The following is a 16,974-nucleotide window of genomic DNA, read 5'->3' as shown; positions in this document are numbered from 1 at the left end:
AAGTTACTCTGAGGGTATTGCTACCTTCTAAGAAATTATTAAACTATGCCACAACTATTGGCATTTTTCATATATATATATATATATATATATATATATATAATGTATAGGAGAGTATTAAACTAGAAATCTAGTCCCTACTGATTAACTTAGTGTCTTCAGTTAAATAATTCAAATAATATTTTTCTGCTTTTATTGTCCTTGTTTCTAAAATTAGGTAGATTAGATAATACCTTAATTTCCTTCTAACTATAAAAGTATGCATTTCTATGACTAATAACATTAATGATACATATATACATTTATTTAGGGGCAATAACTGACGTTCCCAGAAGCCATAGCATTTTTGGTGACAACATATTACTGAACTCCAGTGGTCCTTTAGTTGAACATAATTCTGGAAGCCTCACTGGAGAAAAATCTTTTATTTATGACAATGGAGATGGATTTGGAGATGAAGGAAGTGCAGGAGAAATGATCGGTATGCAATTGGTCATATAGAAATCAAATCTTTATTTCAAATTACTACAATATTTTAGTGGATTATTACATCAAAACAGATGTTTGTATGTCATGTAGGTTAACTACTTTTTTACACAAGTTTTCAAGTCTGTGGTATATGTAGGCCTGATAAATAATCATGTGCTTAAACACATTCTCCATATAGGTTGGGAATTACTGCTTGCTTTTATTTTTACAAATACCTAATTTTTTGGAGGGGAAAAATAAGACTAGTATATCCCTTCTTTACTACCAACTGTGGGATCTTTCTGGTATTATATATTATCTGAAGGAACTTTTCTGGTATTTTATATTATCATTTTTATATTTGTCTAATACTAGTGCAAAATCTTAGAAATGAGGTAGACACAACTGGGGAAATTAAATGTACATAGCTTAAAGATTGTTAACTGTTTATATCGAATGTATTTTTAGTATTGACCCTGAGCAAAAAAGCCAAGCAAGTGTCTGAGGTCCTAAATTCAAAGCCTGGTGTTAACATGGGAGATATATATGCACATATATATGCACACATACATATACACACATACATACATACATATAAATATATGTATATATACATAATATATAATTTCTAGTTTGTATTAAAAGTTTGGTTATCCCTTTACAATGACTTGCATAAAGTAATGTTAGTAAATGTTTAGTGAACAAATGAAATATTCCAGTCTATGACAAAGGTGTTTATTGTGTTTTTCAAGACAACATATTACAAGGCAGTGAGAATAACCTGTTAGAAGAGATGAATTGGAATGAAGAAGTTTTACCGCCTTCTGAGTCTCAGGGTAATATACTGGGTATGTTGAGATTTTTATTTTGTCGGTTGTGGGGCCTGAACTCTGGGCCTGGGTGCTGTCCCCCAGCTCTTCAGCTGTAGACCAGCGCGGAGACCAACCTGAGCCACAGCCCCACTTCCGGCTTTTTCTGATTATGTGGTGCTGAGGAATCGAACCCAGGGCCTCATGCATGAAAGGCAAGCACTCTACCACTGAGCCACCTTTCCAGCCCATGTTGAGATTTTTTTGTGTGTATTGAAAGTGAAATGATACTAATAGTCAAATGAAACCTAAAAACTTATGAATTTAAGTAGCAACATAGTAGAGTGAAAGTTAATAAAGAACATTGTTTCTCAAACTCAGTCTCTTAGAGACAATATGAAATAGAAAGTTAAGTGTGAGAAAGGTACAATAAAGGGTATTTAGGCATCACTGGGTTTCATATAAGAGTACATTTAAATATTCAGCCAAAATACAATTATTTCAAATCCTAAAAGTAACATATGCTATATGGTAAGAAAAATTATATGTTGCATTTGTCAATCTACTACAATTTGAGAGAAGTTGCAAATGTGATGATATTTGCCTTACTAGAATTTCCCTAGAAATTCTTACTAAAGTGTTTCAGATGAAATGAGGTCTTTTAGGTTGATTTTTCTTAAGAATTAAAAGCATAATTATGAAGTATAATTAGCCAAATTTTGAGTTTTCACAATTTTTTGATGTTATATTTCTTTTTGACACAATAAAAATTGAAAATGTAAAAAGAGGCAAGATATGGATCTTGATGGACCAAGTGATTTAACAAAATATAAATATTCCAGAAGACATATTAAATTTATATTAAGGTTGCTCTACTGTTTGTTTGATTTTTTACTTCTATGATGACTGTAGCCCAGTCTTAGATGTCTCATGTGTAAAAGAGAGTGATAGATTGACTACCTAAATACTATGGATCCCAATAACTGAGCCTCTTTACCCCTGTTTAATATATGATTCTAAGGATTAAGATTCAGCCCCAGTTGGCAAAATAAATCTTCAATTAGTTTTCATTTTAATTTTTGTATAGTATTCTAGCTTACAGCTTAATTGTATGTTTTTATACTTTTATGGTGTCATTAATTAGTAGAACCAGATAATCCAGATGATATATATCTACCTAAAAATGAAAAAATGGATGAACCAACATCAAATGAAGAAGAAGAATTTATTCTTGCTCCAATTGATGTTTCAGGTCAGAGGTTTTCATGTTTTTATTTTTATCTTTGTTATACTACTATCTTATTTACCTTGGATATGTGAAGGTATATGGAAGGTAGTCTAGTAATGGCATTTGTTATATGATAGGAGACGAATGTGAAGAAAGTTTGAGATCAGTCTTTCGTTATATTCAGCCCTATTTCATGAATAGTTTGAGAAACTGAAAATTTTTAAACCAGGTCCAATTCAATAAATTATTACTCTGTATTGAACATAGGAATGAAGAAGACATGATTCCTGATTTTAAAATGTTTCAGTGAAGGGCTGGAAAGGTGACTCAGTGGTAGAGTGTTTGCCTTGCATGCATGAGGCCCTGAGTTTGATTCCTCAGCACCACATAAGCAGAAAAAGCTGGAAGTGGCGCTGTGACTCAAGTGGTAGAGCACTAGCCTTGAGCTAAAGCGCTCAGGGACATTGCCCAGGCACAGAGTTCAGGCCTCATGACCATCAAAAAAATAAATAAATAAATAAAAAGTTTCAGTCAATTATGTAACTCGAGAGTAGGGACAGGAGAAGGAAAGACGGGGATAACAAAGGAAAGGGTAACATTGACCAAGAAGCATAATACTCATTACCTAAGTTATGAAATTGTAATCCCTTTGTACAACTACACCATCATCATCATCATCATAAAAATTTTTTAAATCAAAAAAGATGTTTTGATCTATGCCAGGCATGGGACACATACCTGTAACCCCAGCACTATAGAGTCTGAAACTAGATAGCAAATTTGAAGTCAGCCTGGACTACATAGTGAAAAACAAAAAAGGTTCAATTTGATTAAGATAAATAGATGTGCAGAGTGTATATATATATATATATATATATATATATATATACACACACACATATATATGTATTATTGGAACATTTGATAGTTTTAAGTAGTATAAACTGATATACATTTTAGTTTATAACTCAGGCCTGTAAGGAATAAAGTATTCAATTGCTTTCTTTACTGAATTCAACTTTAATCCTTTAGTTCGTAAGTCTGGTAGAGGGGGCTGGGAAGGTGGCTCAGTGGTAGAGCGCTTGCCTTGCATGCCTGAGGCCCTGGGTTCAATTCCTCAGCACCACATAAACAAAAAGAAAAAAGCCGGAAGTGGTGCTGTGGCTCAAGTGGTAGAGTGCTAGCCTTGAGCTGAAGAGCTGAGGGACAGCCCCCAGGCCCAGAGTTCAAGCCCCACGACCGGACCCCCCCCCAAAAAAAATAAGTCTGGTAGAAAAATCAATTTGCATAGCTTTATTATCTGCCCTGAGCTATGATAATACTAAAGTTTTGGGGAAAACAGAAGTATAAAGTGAGGATGTAGAAATGAATCCCTGGTTACCAGCCACACCAGTTATGAGTACAACTACAGTTTGTAGCCAGCCAACTTTCCTAGCTGCACAACCAGCTCCTTGAGGTCTTACCATGTTTTTCCAGAATTTTACTAAAATATATCAACAAGCAGGTTCCTGTTCCTCCTGGATCCATCTGATCTAACATCTTCATCTGAGAAGTCTAATTCCTTCTCTTTTCTGCTTTACTAAAGAAAATCTTAAGCCAGGTACCAGTGGGTAACACTTTTAATCCTGGGTTCTCAGAAGGCTAAGAACTTGAGGATTGCAGTTTGCAGCTAGTCTAGGCAAAAAAAAGTACGTGAGACTCCATCTCAAAAAAAGTGGAGCTGGAGGCATGGCTTATATGGTCAAGAGAGTTAAGCCATGAGCAAGCAAACCAAGTGAGTACCATGTCTTGACTTCTGCTTTCCTTTTACTGGTAAAATTCTCTAAGAGTTAAATTCCATGGACCTAGCTGCCTACTTTGAGTTTATATATGAATGTCAGTGGTAGAGGAAAATCATACTGGACAAATAAATACTAAGGTCTCAAGTATCCTCTTACATAGGCATTTAAAGGAACTTCTAGATAGGTTAACTTCCCTCTCTTAGTGTAGCCATGCTCAGTTTTCTACTTAGGATGTCAGTAAAGTCCCCCCTATACACTTTGAAGCAACAGCTTTAAAAACATATCAGCTTTTGGCTGCTCAGGCACTCTACAAAATACTTGCAAAGTCTTTTCAAAGAATAGAAGAAAAATTTCTTTCCAATGAAACTCTACAGGTGTTTGTGATACATATTTCTTAGATATGTAATGTCTACAATATTATTTTACAAAGCCCTACAATTTAACACAGGCTTATTTTTCCCTTTCGTGGTTCTGAGATTTGAACTCAGGGCCTCCAGCTTCCTAAGTCATACTGCCCTGGCTTTCACTGTTACCTGCTCAGGTTTGCACCTGAGCTGCCACCTAACTATTTCTAGGCTTATCATCATTGCTGAGATCACAGGTGCATGCCAGCACTCCAGCTTCCCTCTGTAGAAATGGAGTCTTGCAGACTTTTCTGCCCAGAGTATTTTGGAAATGAGATCCTCCCAATTTCAGCCTCTCATTTAGCTTGAGATGACAGGTATGGACCACTGCACCCAGCTATGGTTTTAGAAGGGGGTCTCATGAATTTTTTCCCCTTGGCTGGCCTCAAGCTATTATCCTTCCATTCTCAGACACTCAAGGAGCTAGGATTACAGGTGTGAACCACTAGCACCCAGATTATGCCTTCCCTTCCCCTCCCCCCCATATATTCAGGTATTGCTGAGAAAAGGAAAAGCAAAAAAAGGAGACTGATCATAGATCCAGTCAAGGAGATCAGTAGCCAAGCTATGCATGAACAACTGAATTCTTTTACTGACACACTCATGGTTCTGGAACTTGCACCTCCTACACGGAAATTAATGATGTGGAAGAAGAAGGGAGGAGTGGATACACTTCTGTCAACTGCTACCCAGGAATTGATTCATGAGGAATTGAAAATGGTAATAGTTTCCATCCTTTTTACATGAGTGCAATGTTTGTTTACAAATAAATAAATCCATATTTACAACAGAATTCAAATGTAAAAAATTAATTTGCTAATATGTGTGTATGAATTATAGTTTTTACTTTATCATATATACTTGTTTTTAGTTTTGCTTTACTAGTACAAAAACAAACAAAAATGTATGTTTTTACAGTTGTTTTCAAAGTGCTTTCTGTCCTCTGTCCTTAAAATTGGAAGAAAAGTTATACAGAAGGAGTCAGTAAGGAATGAAGTGAGAAGCCAAAACATAGGTGAGACTTCCTAATTGTGTTGCTGTGAAGAATTTTGTGGTATACAAAATCTTATTTTATACTTAAAAATGAAAAGGGTTTCCAATTCCATATTTTCAATTATAAATACTAACTTTAATGAGTATTTGAACTTAAAATATTATTTTTCTGCTTTTGGCATTAATTTTCGCCTCCAAGTCTTCATTAATAAAATGAAACAACCAGGCATGGTGGTATACCTGTAATTCTAGCCACTTGAGAGGCAGAGATTGGGAAGATCATGGTTTAAGGCCATCCCAGGCAAAAAGTTAGCAAGACACTCATCCCTCAACAAACAAATTGAGTATAGTAGTTCTTAACTGTAATACCAGCCAAAGGAGACATATATAGAAAGATGATGGTGTAGGCGGGCGCCGGTAGCTCACTCCTGTAATCCTAGCTACTCAGGAGGCTGAGATCTGAGGATCATGGTTCAAAGCCAGTACGAGCAGGAAAGTCCATGAGACTCTTAATCTCCATAAACCACCAGAAAACCCGGAAGTGGCACTGTGCCTCAAGAGGTAGAGCACTAGCCTTGAGCTAAAGAGCTGAGGGACAGCGCCCAGGCCCAGAGTTCAAGCCCCACAACCGACAAAAAAAAAAAAAAAGAAAGATCATGGTGTGAGGCCACCCTGGGAAAGAAGCATGAGTACTTCTTTTCAGACCCTATCTGGAAAATAACTAAAGTGAAAAGGGTTGGAGTTGTGGCTCAAATGGTAGTGTCTGCTTAGCATGCATGAGGCCATGAGTTCAATCCCAAGTGCCAAAAAGATATATATTATATGTAATATAATATTATTTATAATATGTATCAGTCATCATATATATCATTTATCATATGTTTGTAAACCATTTTTCTCATCTTCCCCAAAACAGTACTCAGAACTCCTCCAAAAAAGGAGAAAATATTTGTATCTAGAAGGATAATGTTTCACTTTAAAACAACTAAAATAGAAAATCAGATAGGAGTAAGAAGAGTACTAAGTTAATACAATCAACCTGAGACATAAATATTGTCATCCAACTAGAGGATTCCAGGATTATTAATAATCACTGTTTATTGTTGTGACAATTATAAAGTTAAAACCAACTTATGAGATGAGTGAGTCTCCCTTCATAATAACCTTTCCTGAAAGCATGAGAATATACTGAATATACCACAATGAACTTGACCTACCCATGTTGTTCCATGAGTAATTGTGTGTGATTGAGTATGGAAGAGATTGTTGGCAGAGGATGGAGAATGGAGATGAGTCAGAGAAGGAAAAAAGAAGCCATAGGAAAGTTTGTGCACTAAGCCTATATTCTTGGATTCTAAGTTATCTGTCCAAAGTTTTATTAACAACTATATCCCAGTTCAATATGAAAGTTATGGTTTTTTTTAATATTCTTTACTCCCTTGATAATTTAGAAACCTTTACGATGAAAGAGCCAAATACACAGCAAGAATTAGATCAGCTCCAGACATTGAAGGATGTGACTGATGAATGTAAGGGTGGCTCTCATGAGGATACCAATAAAAATATTAACTCTGAGGTAAGATAACCAGAGAATATTTAAAAAAACAAAACAATGGGGCTGGGAAGGTGGCTCAGTGGTAGAGCGCTTGCCTTGCATGCATGAGGCCCTAGGTTCGATTTCTCAGCACCACATAAGCAAAAAGAAAAAAAAGCCAGAAGTGGCACTGTGGCTCAAGTGGTAGAGCGCTAGCCTTGAGCTGAAGAGCTGAGGGACAGCGCCCAGACCCAGAGTTCAGGCCCCATGACCGGACCCCCCCCAAAAAAAATTAAATAAATAATTTTACCCATCTACCCCTAAAACAATATCTTTTAGACCTTTATATTTTGCTAATCTTTAATCTGAAAAGACTATCTCAAAGTCTATGACAAACACAGAAATAATTTTATTTGGAAATACAATTTTTGAAAGCATAGCTATTTAAACACATAGTTATAAACAATATGAAACAATATGATTTCAAATATTGTCTCAATTCTCACTTTATTAGCTGTATAAATGTAAACACTAGCCAAAAAAATATTAATGCTTTTCTAAAGTCAGTTCTGTCATCACTGTATTTTGGTAACTACCTAAGGAATTCAAAGTTAACCCATATTATCTTTGGAGGAAAGACACTTACTTACACTTAAAGCAGGATGTGTTAATATTTTGATAATGCACTGAATATTACTACAGTAGGTTACCAGAACTATCTTCCTCATTTGGACTTGGACATTTCTATAAACATACCTATTGAAATTGTGATTAGGCAATCTCTTTTTAGTTTATGATTTTTGGAAGGAAAAGATGAGCACAGTTATCATAAACATATTAACAAAATATATTTTCCTATGTGCTTGAAATGAAAAGAAGGAAAGAATCAACGTACCAGTTTTTTAACCTTTACTCCTTTACCATATGCCTTGCTTTAATTTTCATTTTGTTGTCAAAATGATGAACAAATAAAATATATAGTGAAATATAGAAACACCATCAATTTTAAAAGCCAGGAAAATTCTGATTAATCATTTTCAAATCTTCATAAAAACAGAATTTTATGTACAGAAACTGCAAATTGGAGAATATTCAAAATGTAGAAAATTCACAGAGAATCAGGGAGAACATAATAAGGTCTTTATATTCATTGAATGAATATAATTTGAAGTGGAAAAAAAAGAAATAGTGATAAGGAAGCTCTTAATGAAGATCGGAGATAGTAACTGGGGAATGAAGCTTGAAGATAGGTTAAAGATGATAGGTTAAAGATAGGCTGACAGCTGAGCCCCAGTGGCTCACATCTATTATCCTAGCTTCTTAGGAGATCTGAGAATTGAGATTCAGAGTCAGCCTAAGTAGATAGCCTAACTAGACTAAGCCAACCCTAGGCATAAAAATCCATGAAATGCTTATCTCCAATTAACAAGCAAAAAGCATGGCTCAAGTGGTAGAATGCCAACCATTAGCACAAAAGCCAAGTGAGAGTGTAAGACCCTGGATTTAACTCCCAGTACCTCCCCCCTTCCCCCCCCCCCCCCACACAAAGGAGTCAACAGTTTATTTGCAATGTAAACGAGATGATGAGGCATGGAGAATTTCTGGCTTTCTCTGTTTCCTTCTACCTTTATGTTTTTGCTCCCTCTAGAGGACATCATGGTGTCAGCAATAGCTCCAGCAGTGTTGGCAGGTATCTTATCAGGGCCCTAGGTAGGATAGTAATATTCCTTCCCTCTCTTCTTGCTACTGCTTGCCCTCTGCAAGTCACTTTTCTTTGCTACCTAGTACTGGCCTAAAACTAAAGGTTGGGATCTATGTCTAGAAAAAAATGCTGAAAAAAGGGACATGACCTCAGCAGCACAGTAGAAACTTCTGACACGAGGCCTGCAGTAAAGAGGGAAATAGGAAGGAATAGGATAGATAGCAAAGAGGAAGTTCTTCATTGGGAAAGGCATATTTAACAAAAGGAGTATTTAAGCCAGGTACTGCCTACCTTGGATATCTCAAATAAAATTTTGAGAACTGAGCATTTATGTGATAAAAGTCTTCAACATAATTAGATTGTTACAACCACCAGTAGAATTACCTATTTTTTTTCTAACTTCCCTTAGCAGGGTATTATTGAATTGGTTCCTCCAGCTGCTGAGGAATCATCTTCAATGAATGTCTTCTCAGTCCAAGAAAATTGCCCTTTTGAATTGGTAAACATGCATGTAGTCTTGAGGATTTTCTTTAAAGCTTTTTTCATACAATTTTGTATCTTACATAGTTAAAGTTTGGTTTTTAGAGCTGTCAGGTTCATTTCTAAATTTAAATTCATAATCTCAGCAGATATGTTTAGCTAGATGTGGTAAATGCCTTTAATCCCAAAATTTAGGAAGATAGAACAAGACGATTTTTGAGTTGAGGGAATATTTGTAAATAGCTTGATAAAACATGCAGAATTTCTCTGACATTTTTTTATTTCCTAGTTTATTTTGAAACTTCAAATAATTTTAAAGGAAAGTGGGTATTTTTAATGCTGATTCAAAGGTAGTGATAAGTTTTTAAATGTCGAGAATCACGGTTTGAAGTTATCCTTATCTCTAAAAAAAATGCTATAATAGGAGGATAAGCTAGGCATCTGGAGATTGACTTTATTTATTGAATAGAAACTCTAATTCCAGCACTCAAGAGACTTAAATGTTTGAGGCCTACCTGGGCTGCATATGGAGAGTCTGTCTCAAACCAATCAACCAACCAACCAACAAATCAGGACCAAGAAAATCATGCACAAAATACTGTAGATGTTTTTTCTCAGCATTTTATAGGATTAAGCTTTATATCTGTAGAAGATTTCTGAAAATCAAGGAAAAGAAGATGTTCTGTTCACAGGGCATGTGTTGATAGCAGTGATAGAAGTAAAATCTTGAGTCCAGGGCTGGGAAGGTGGCTCAGTGGTAGAACGCTTGCCTTGCATGCCTGAGACCCTGGGTTCAATTCCTCAGCACCACATAAGCAAAAAGAAAAAAGCCAGAAGTGGCGCTGTGGCTCAAGTGGTAGAGCGCTAGTCTTGAGGTGAAGAACTGAGGGACAGCGCCCAGGCCCAGAGTTCAGGCCCCACAACCAGACCCAAAAAACAAAACAAAACAAAACAAATCTTGAGTCCACTGACTCATTTTGTTAACGCCTTATTTCTCTGGTACTTGGCTCAGAGTACTAATGGCATTTTTAAGATTGTAAGGAATTTTAGAAAAAGTTCTTTAGTAAATAATAACCTACTTAGGACTGATGTTAATTTTAAAGCACATTTTCTTTACAATGAGCTTCACAACCATGAAATTGTTTTTATATCCATGTAAAATGGGCTAAATTCTTTGGATAATCTAAGAATAAATAGCCTAAACATTTTACCTGAAATATCCTAGCAGTTGAGGTAGGAGTTATGTGGTTCATTTTCACTTTTCTCTTGCCTCCAGAGACACAATTTATTTTCATTCATGCAAACCACAACGGAGCACAAGTTCAGCCATTTCAACAATCCACTGGGCTTTCCACAGCAAAGATTCAGTTGTAGGATGTCCAGATCAAATGGACAGATAATAGCAAAATACACAAACTATTCTGAGCTCATATTTTTCCTGGTTAGTTGTGTCTTTTAGGCAAAGTTACATTTGCATGGATCTTTAACAAAGAGCTTTCTACAGAAATACCATTTAACAATATTTAATCACTAAATATGATTGAATTTATTTTCTAAGGACAGATTAGAAGGAAATAGAAATAAATTGTGGTTTTAGAGAATTGGAAAACTTCAAAAGAAAAAAAAAAGACCATATTTTTGGATCAGTCTTTCTGGGATGTAACAAAAGATGTGTAGTACAAGCAAGACCAAAACATCAGTGTAGCTGGTGAGAATAGGGGCCCAGCAGCTCTTGGATTCAATCTAAGAGTCCTTGTATCCTCAAGTTATTTTAAATTTCAGGCAGAACTGTGGAGCTTTCTGAAATCACTTTGTTGAGGTCCCTGAAATTGAAAGTACTTTGAAGAAATAGGTCTGAGTTATGCATGAAGCTAGACAAACAGGCATGTGTTAAAGTACCACAAATGCTGTTGGGTGCTATGGTCAGAGCCACAGTAGAAAAAAATGTTGTCTGTGCCACTTCTCTGTTCCCAAGCTTTTTTATGTCCTTTTTTCACCCCCAGTTGGTTGTGGAGCTTGAACTCAGGGCCTGGGCTCAGTCCTTGAACCTCATTGTGCTCAAGGCTAGCACTCTACCACTTGAGCCACAGTACCACTTCTGGATTTTGAGTAGTTAATTGGAGATAAGAGTCTCACAGGGACTTTTCTGGTCAGTTGTGGGGTCTGAACTCTGAGCCTGGGCGCTGTCCCTCAGCTCTTCAGCTCAAGACTAGTGTTCTACCACTTGAGCCACAGTGCCACTTCCAGGTTTTTTCTGCTTATGTGGTGCTGAGACCCAGGGCCTCATGCATGCAAGGCAAGCACTCTACCACTGAGCCACCTTCCCAGCCCCTCACAGGGACTTTTCTGCCCAGGCTGGCTTCAGGACATGATCTTCAGATCTCAGCCTTCTGAGTAGCTAGGATTACAGGCATGAGCCACTGGTGCCCAGCTTATGTCTGTTCTTTTTATCAACACCTTCCTAAGCCCAATTTCTGTTCTTGGGCTTATAAGGTGTTAGTAATAGATTAGAGTGAGTTCTTGTAAAGAGACTTCAACTTTGCTGGTTCAAATCTTGAGGTATTTCTGAAGACCAAAAACAATGACTCTATTCAGATAACTCTAATAGCAGGCAATGAGTTAACCTATTTTGGATGTCACCCTTGAAATATGAAGTTTCTAAACCAATTGTCATGGTACCTATTTTTAGATCTTTTTTTAGATCATATAACCTTTTCATTGTCTTGCTACTGGTCAAAGTTTAGCTCTGCAATTTTTATTATAATTCTTTTTTTTTTTTTTTTTTTGGTTCGGTCATGGGGCCTGAACTCTGGGCCTGGGTGCTGTCCCTCAGCTCTTCAGCTCAAGGCTAGCGCTCTATCAGTTGAGCCACAGTGCCACTTCCGGCTTTTTTTCTTTTTACTTATGTGGTGCTGGAGAATAGAACCCAGGGCCTCATGTAGGCAAGGCAAGCCCTCTACCACTGAGCCACCTTCCCAGCCCTGCAATTTTTATTATAATGTTACTATTTTTAAGTAGTTGTGCAAAGGCGTTATAATTCAACATGTCAGTTTACAAGTACAATGCATCTTAACGTGTTATCCCTTTCATCATTTCTGTCATCTTTTCAGAACTTGGTATCATTAAGGTCAGATAAAAGCCTTTACAGTTTTCTACACTTTTGTATTTACTGCTGTCAATTGGATTCAGATTGACTAAAAAGATAGTCCTAATTGAAAGTGGTTGTCTTTGCTAACTTTACTTCTCAAAATACACAAAGGCACAACATTTTGAGACTCATTACCAATAAAGACTGCAAAATCTCCTACTTTGTATTACTATATTAGAAGAGAGGGCATATGTACAATGTATTGATCTATATGCGTATTACTTTTAATCTCTCTGTTCTCAGACTATAAACTATTTGGCAGGATTTCCACATTATAGTTGTGTTTCTTGTTTCAGCTAACACTGAAATTTGGAAGTAGTAGACATTCAGTAAGATTTGCTTAAATGAAATATTTTATCAATCACACAGGAATTATTGGGCAGTGAAGAAATTATGGAGGAAGAGAGATGTAATCAAAGATCACACCAGATGTTAAATAAACTACAGGTAAGATGGTAGAAGTTATCAACTCTTCTTTTTAAAATGTTCCTCTGGGGCTGGGGAATGTGGCTTAGTGGTAGAGTACTTGCCTAACATGCATGAAGCCCTGGGCTTCCTCAGAACCACATAAACAGAAAAAGCAAGAAAGGGGCGTTTTAGCTCAAGTAGTAGAGCAAAAGAAGCTCAGGGACAGTGCTCAGGCCCTGATTCAAGCCCCAGAATTGGCAAAAAAAAAAAAAAAAAAAGTTTCTCTGTACATCACCTGCATAATAACAATTCTTTAAATCCTAAGAAAATAAATAAAATTTTGACTTCATCACATATATTTATGAAAACAGAACAAGTTGTCTTATGTTTTGATTGAAGACAAATTCCTCTAGAGTGAGGTGATTTTGAGTATTCTAATACACTTCTAACTACATTTATGCTCCTAGTTATCTATGTCCCATAATAATAATAACTCATTTTTAAATTTTAATTTGCATATTTACCATAACAACATGTCCAATAGTACTATGCTAAAAGGCTGAAAAGATTGAAGTCTTTTAACCTTCCCTTCCTTCTCACTGAGTCCAATTTACCAGATGTAACTATATTAGACTGTTCCTTTTATTATTTATATCCAGATTCCTACCTGGTATATTTTTACTGCTTTTTTTGGGGGGGGCGTTGTGGGGCTTGAACTCTGGGCCTGGGCACTATCCCTGAGCTCTTTAGCTCAAGGTTAGCACTTCTACCATTTGAGCCACAGTGCTACTTCCGGTTTTCTGGTGGTTAATTAGGGATAAGAGTCTCATATACTTTCCTGCCCAGGCTGGCTTTGAACCATGATCCTCAGATCTCAGGCTCCTGAGTAGCTAGGATTACAGGCATGAGCCACTGGCACCCCGCCAATTAATAAAATTTAAGGCTGAACTATCAAGAAAGAGCAGTAAAGCGGGGCACAGGCATGAGCCACCAGCACCCGGCCTTATCTGTTTTATCTAAGAACAACACAAAAAAATGAATCAGAAGTTACATGTGAGGGCTTGTATGTAGGCTTACAGTCTTTAGAATAAGTTAAATAGGCAGTGCCTTTTCTCTAGATACTTTTAGCTAAAAGGCTTCTCCTCCCCCTCTGCCCCATAGAATGGATGCAGTTATGAAATCTGCAGACTAGAATATATAAGCATAACACTAGTGGCTTAGGAACCAACAGGAGGTAAATCAGGCACTGTTCATCTTTCAGAGCAGGTGTGGAATGTTGCTCAATCCCCCAGTTTGTGATTCAATACTTCTTCCCTACTTACATAGCTGGTATTCTAAATCCAGAGCCTCAAGGATTGGTATCTTTGGAAAGAAACCTTCTTGCCTCCTGTCACATGCATAGTTGTCCCTGATTCTGTGAGGCAATAGAGTAGCTAAACATAGAGTCTAATTTCTCCCTAGACTCTTAAGGAATTCGGTTTTTAGGTTCACCTTTCATTCTTACCCATGACACTCTAATGTCTCCTTTTCCAAGGTTCTGTACCTCAAATTGGCTTTTTCTGTTGTTGCCTTTTCCCTCCCTGTTGATATTTAGGTTTCAGCTTCTTTTAGTCATATCTTTCATTTTCTTTGTCTTTATTGCTTTTGTCATTTTTTATTCACTGTAGGGTATTTCTGAAGGAAATAAATAATAAGCACATATGTTCAATCTCGCGTGTTTGTCCTGTCAGGGTTTTTCAAAAGAATTCTTGAAATTGGAAAACCTATCCCAGGGGAAATAGCCACTCAATCCACACTTGTCTCTTAAGGGAGGAAATAAGTGAAGCTTGGCTTATGTCATCTTTAGAGGTTGCCACATCTGAGATAAAGCACAACAAAATATTTTCATTAAGTAACAGGGACTTGTAAAAACTTGTAATGACATTTCCAAAAGTGTTTCTTAATAGGCATAGGGATATTGGCCAGTATCCCCTACCATATTTCTAACTAAAAACTTAATTCTCTAGAAATCTGATTCTAAGCCCTAGTCCTCAAAAAAAGGGGTTATCTTCTTCCACTATTGAATACCCTATTGTATCTCAGTTACTCATGTGCCATTCACAGGTACCATATGATGAATCCAGCATTTTAATAACCCGTAAAAAGAAACTAGGGAGATGTTCACATAGTTACGATCTTATGCCACTGAAACTTCCAAATGGTTTTCTAAATTTACTACTAAGGTTGTTTTATAGTCATTCTACCCCTAGTAGTTCCTTTAAGAGAAGAAGCCTGATGATAAGCTGGTCATTTTGGCTGTATTTGAAACCTGTCAAAGTCTTATGATTTTTTTTTTTTCTCTACAAGTCTAGATTAATTGCAGTTTCCATAAAAGGCTTTTTTTTTTTTTTTTTGCCAGTCGTAGGGCTTGGGTGCTGTCCCTCAGCTTTTCGGCTCAAGGAAAGCAGTAATCACTGCTTGAGTCACAGCGCCACTTTGGTTTTTCTGGTGGTTTATCTGAGATAAGAGTCTCACAGATTTCCTGCCTGGGCTGGCTTTCAACCGCGATCCTCATATCTCAGTAGCAAGGATTACAGGCATGAGCTGCTGGCGCCCAGCCATAAGAGGCATTTTTAAACATTAATTTTTAAAAGACTTGCCGGTGGCTCATGCCTGTAATCCTAGCTATTCAGGAGGCTGAGATATGAGGATCCTGGTTAAAAACCAGCCTGGGCAGGAAAGTCTGTGAGACTCTTATCTCCAATAAAAACCACCAGAAAAACAGAAGTGACGCTGTGACTCAAGTGGTGAGCGCTTGCCTTGAGCCTAAGAGCTGAGGGACAGAACCCAGGCCCAGAGTTCAAGCCCCACTACCTACCAAAAAAAAAAAAAAAAAAGACAACATTTGTATGACACTTTATAAGTTTATAAATTCTTTGTAAATTTATGTAACACTTTAGAATTATTTTGCATACATTTTCTCAATGAACTGCATTATGCTTAATAATGACCGTGTTTTAAAAATAGGTTTATTAGAGTCATTTATCTTTCTCCTTTTGAGGATATCATAGTCACTTATCAAAAATTTCAGTATTTTGTTGTTGATCATGAATTGATAACCTGCTTTACTTCTAATGTTCCCCCCCGCCTTTATTTTCCTTTCTTCTTTTCTATTTTCCCAGGAATCTAACAAGAAGGGAATGCAGTCCTTTAGTTTGATGGAGCTCTGCAAAAACAGTGACCGGAAACAAGCAGCTGCCAAATTTTATAGTTTTCTTGTCTTAAAAAAACAACAGGCTATTGAGCTGAGCCAGAGTGCTCCCTATGCTGATATTATAGCAACAGTGGGACCAAGGTTCCATGACCTGTAAAGTAAATCCAGAACATTCAGGCTTATGTTATCACTAGTATTTCTATTTAGATTGTTCAGTTTAATGCAAAAGAGACAAGGAAGTTCAGATAGGGTGATCTCCTATTCCCTCTTCGTAAAGTCAGAATAATCATAGCCAGAACTGGAAACCTGTATGATTACAGAAATAATCATAGTTAAGCATTGTTTTTAATTTAGCTTACTTTAATGTATAAGTATCATTTCCCTGAGTTGAACGTTGTGTTTAAGTTTAGAATATATTGTAAGAATAAGATATACCTCTGAGAAACACTTAAGGAGTTTTTCAAAACCTATATTATAAATACAAATAAAGTTGCTATTAACATTGTTGAAAAAGTTTTTGTGTAAATATTTTTATCTTCCCTGGGTATAGAGGTAGAACTGGTAAGTCACATAATTTATGTTTAACTTTGATAAACTATCAAGCTGTTTTCTTTTTTTTTTTTTTTGGGTCCAGTCATGGGGCCTGAACTCTGGGCCTGGGCACTGTCCCTCAGCTCTTCAGCTCAAGGCTAGCGCTCTACCACTTGAGCCACAGCGCCACTTCCGGCTTTTTTTCTTTTTGCTTATGTGGTGCTAAGGAATCGAACCCAGGGCCTCAGGCATGCAAGGCAAGCACTCTACCACTGAGCCACCTTCCCAGCCCCTA

The 16,974-nt window shown here is 36.8% G+C and overlaps 1 protein-coding gene across 4 annotated transcripts in view; it reads left to right on the top strand.

Moving 5' to 3' along the window:
• Positions 1 to 16,615, top strand: part of Rad21l1 (RAD21 cohesin complex component like 1) — a 28,260-nt gene extending 11,645 nt beyond the window's left edge. Inside the window, exons 6-13 of one of the 4 annotated variants that reach the window (XM_070006933.1) lie at positions 311 to 481; positions 1,221 to 1,304; positions 2,422 to 2,529; positions 5,184 to 5,410; positions 5,609 to 5,705; positions 7,135 to 7,259; positions 12,917 to 12,994; positions 16,117 to 16,615. In XM_070006933.1, coding sequence (XP_069863034.1) covers positions 311 to 481; positions 1,221 to 1,304; positions 2,422 to 2,529; positions 5,184 to 5,410; positions 5,609 to 5,705; positions 7,135 to 7,259; positions 12,917 to 12,994; positions 16,117 to 16,305 — 1,079 coding nt within the window. In that variant the 3' untranslated portion in view covers positions 16,306 to 16,615. Of the gene's footprint in view, positions 1 to 310; positions 482 to 1,220; positions 1,317 to 2,421; positions 2,530 to 5,183; positions 5,411 to 5,608; positions 5,706 to 7,134; positions 7,260 to 12,916; positions 12,995 to 16,116 lie in introns of all 4 variants that reach the window. The other 3 variants (XM_070006932.1, XM_070006931.1, XM_070006934.1) reach the window with 3 other exon arrangements.
• The last annotated feature ends 359 nt before the right edge of the window (positions 16,616 to 16,974 follow it).

The sequence above is a fragment of the Dipodomys merriami genome, unplaced genomic scaffold, assembly GCF_024711535.1.
Source record: "Dipodomys merriami isolate MVZ:Mamm:240054 unplaced genomic scaffold, mDipMer1.0.p SCAF_7, whole genome shotgun sequence".
Classification (NCBI taxonomy): Eukaryota; Metazoa; Chordata; class Mammalia; order Rodentia; family Heteromyidae; genus Dipodomys; species Dipodomys merriami.
This window is presented reverse-complemented; position numbering and strand designations above follow the sequence as displayed.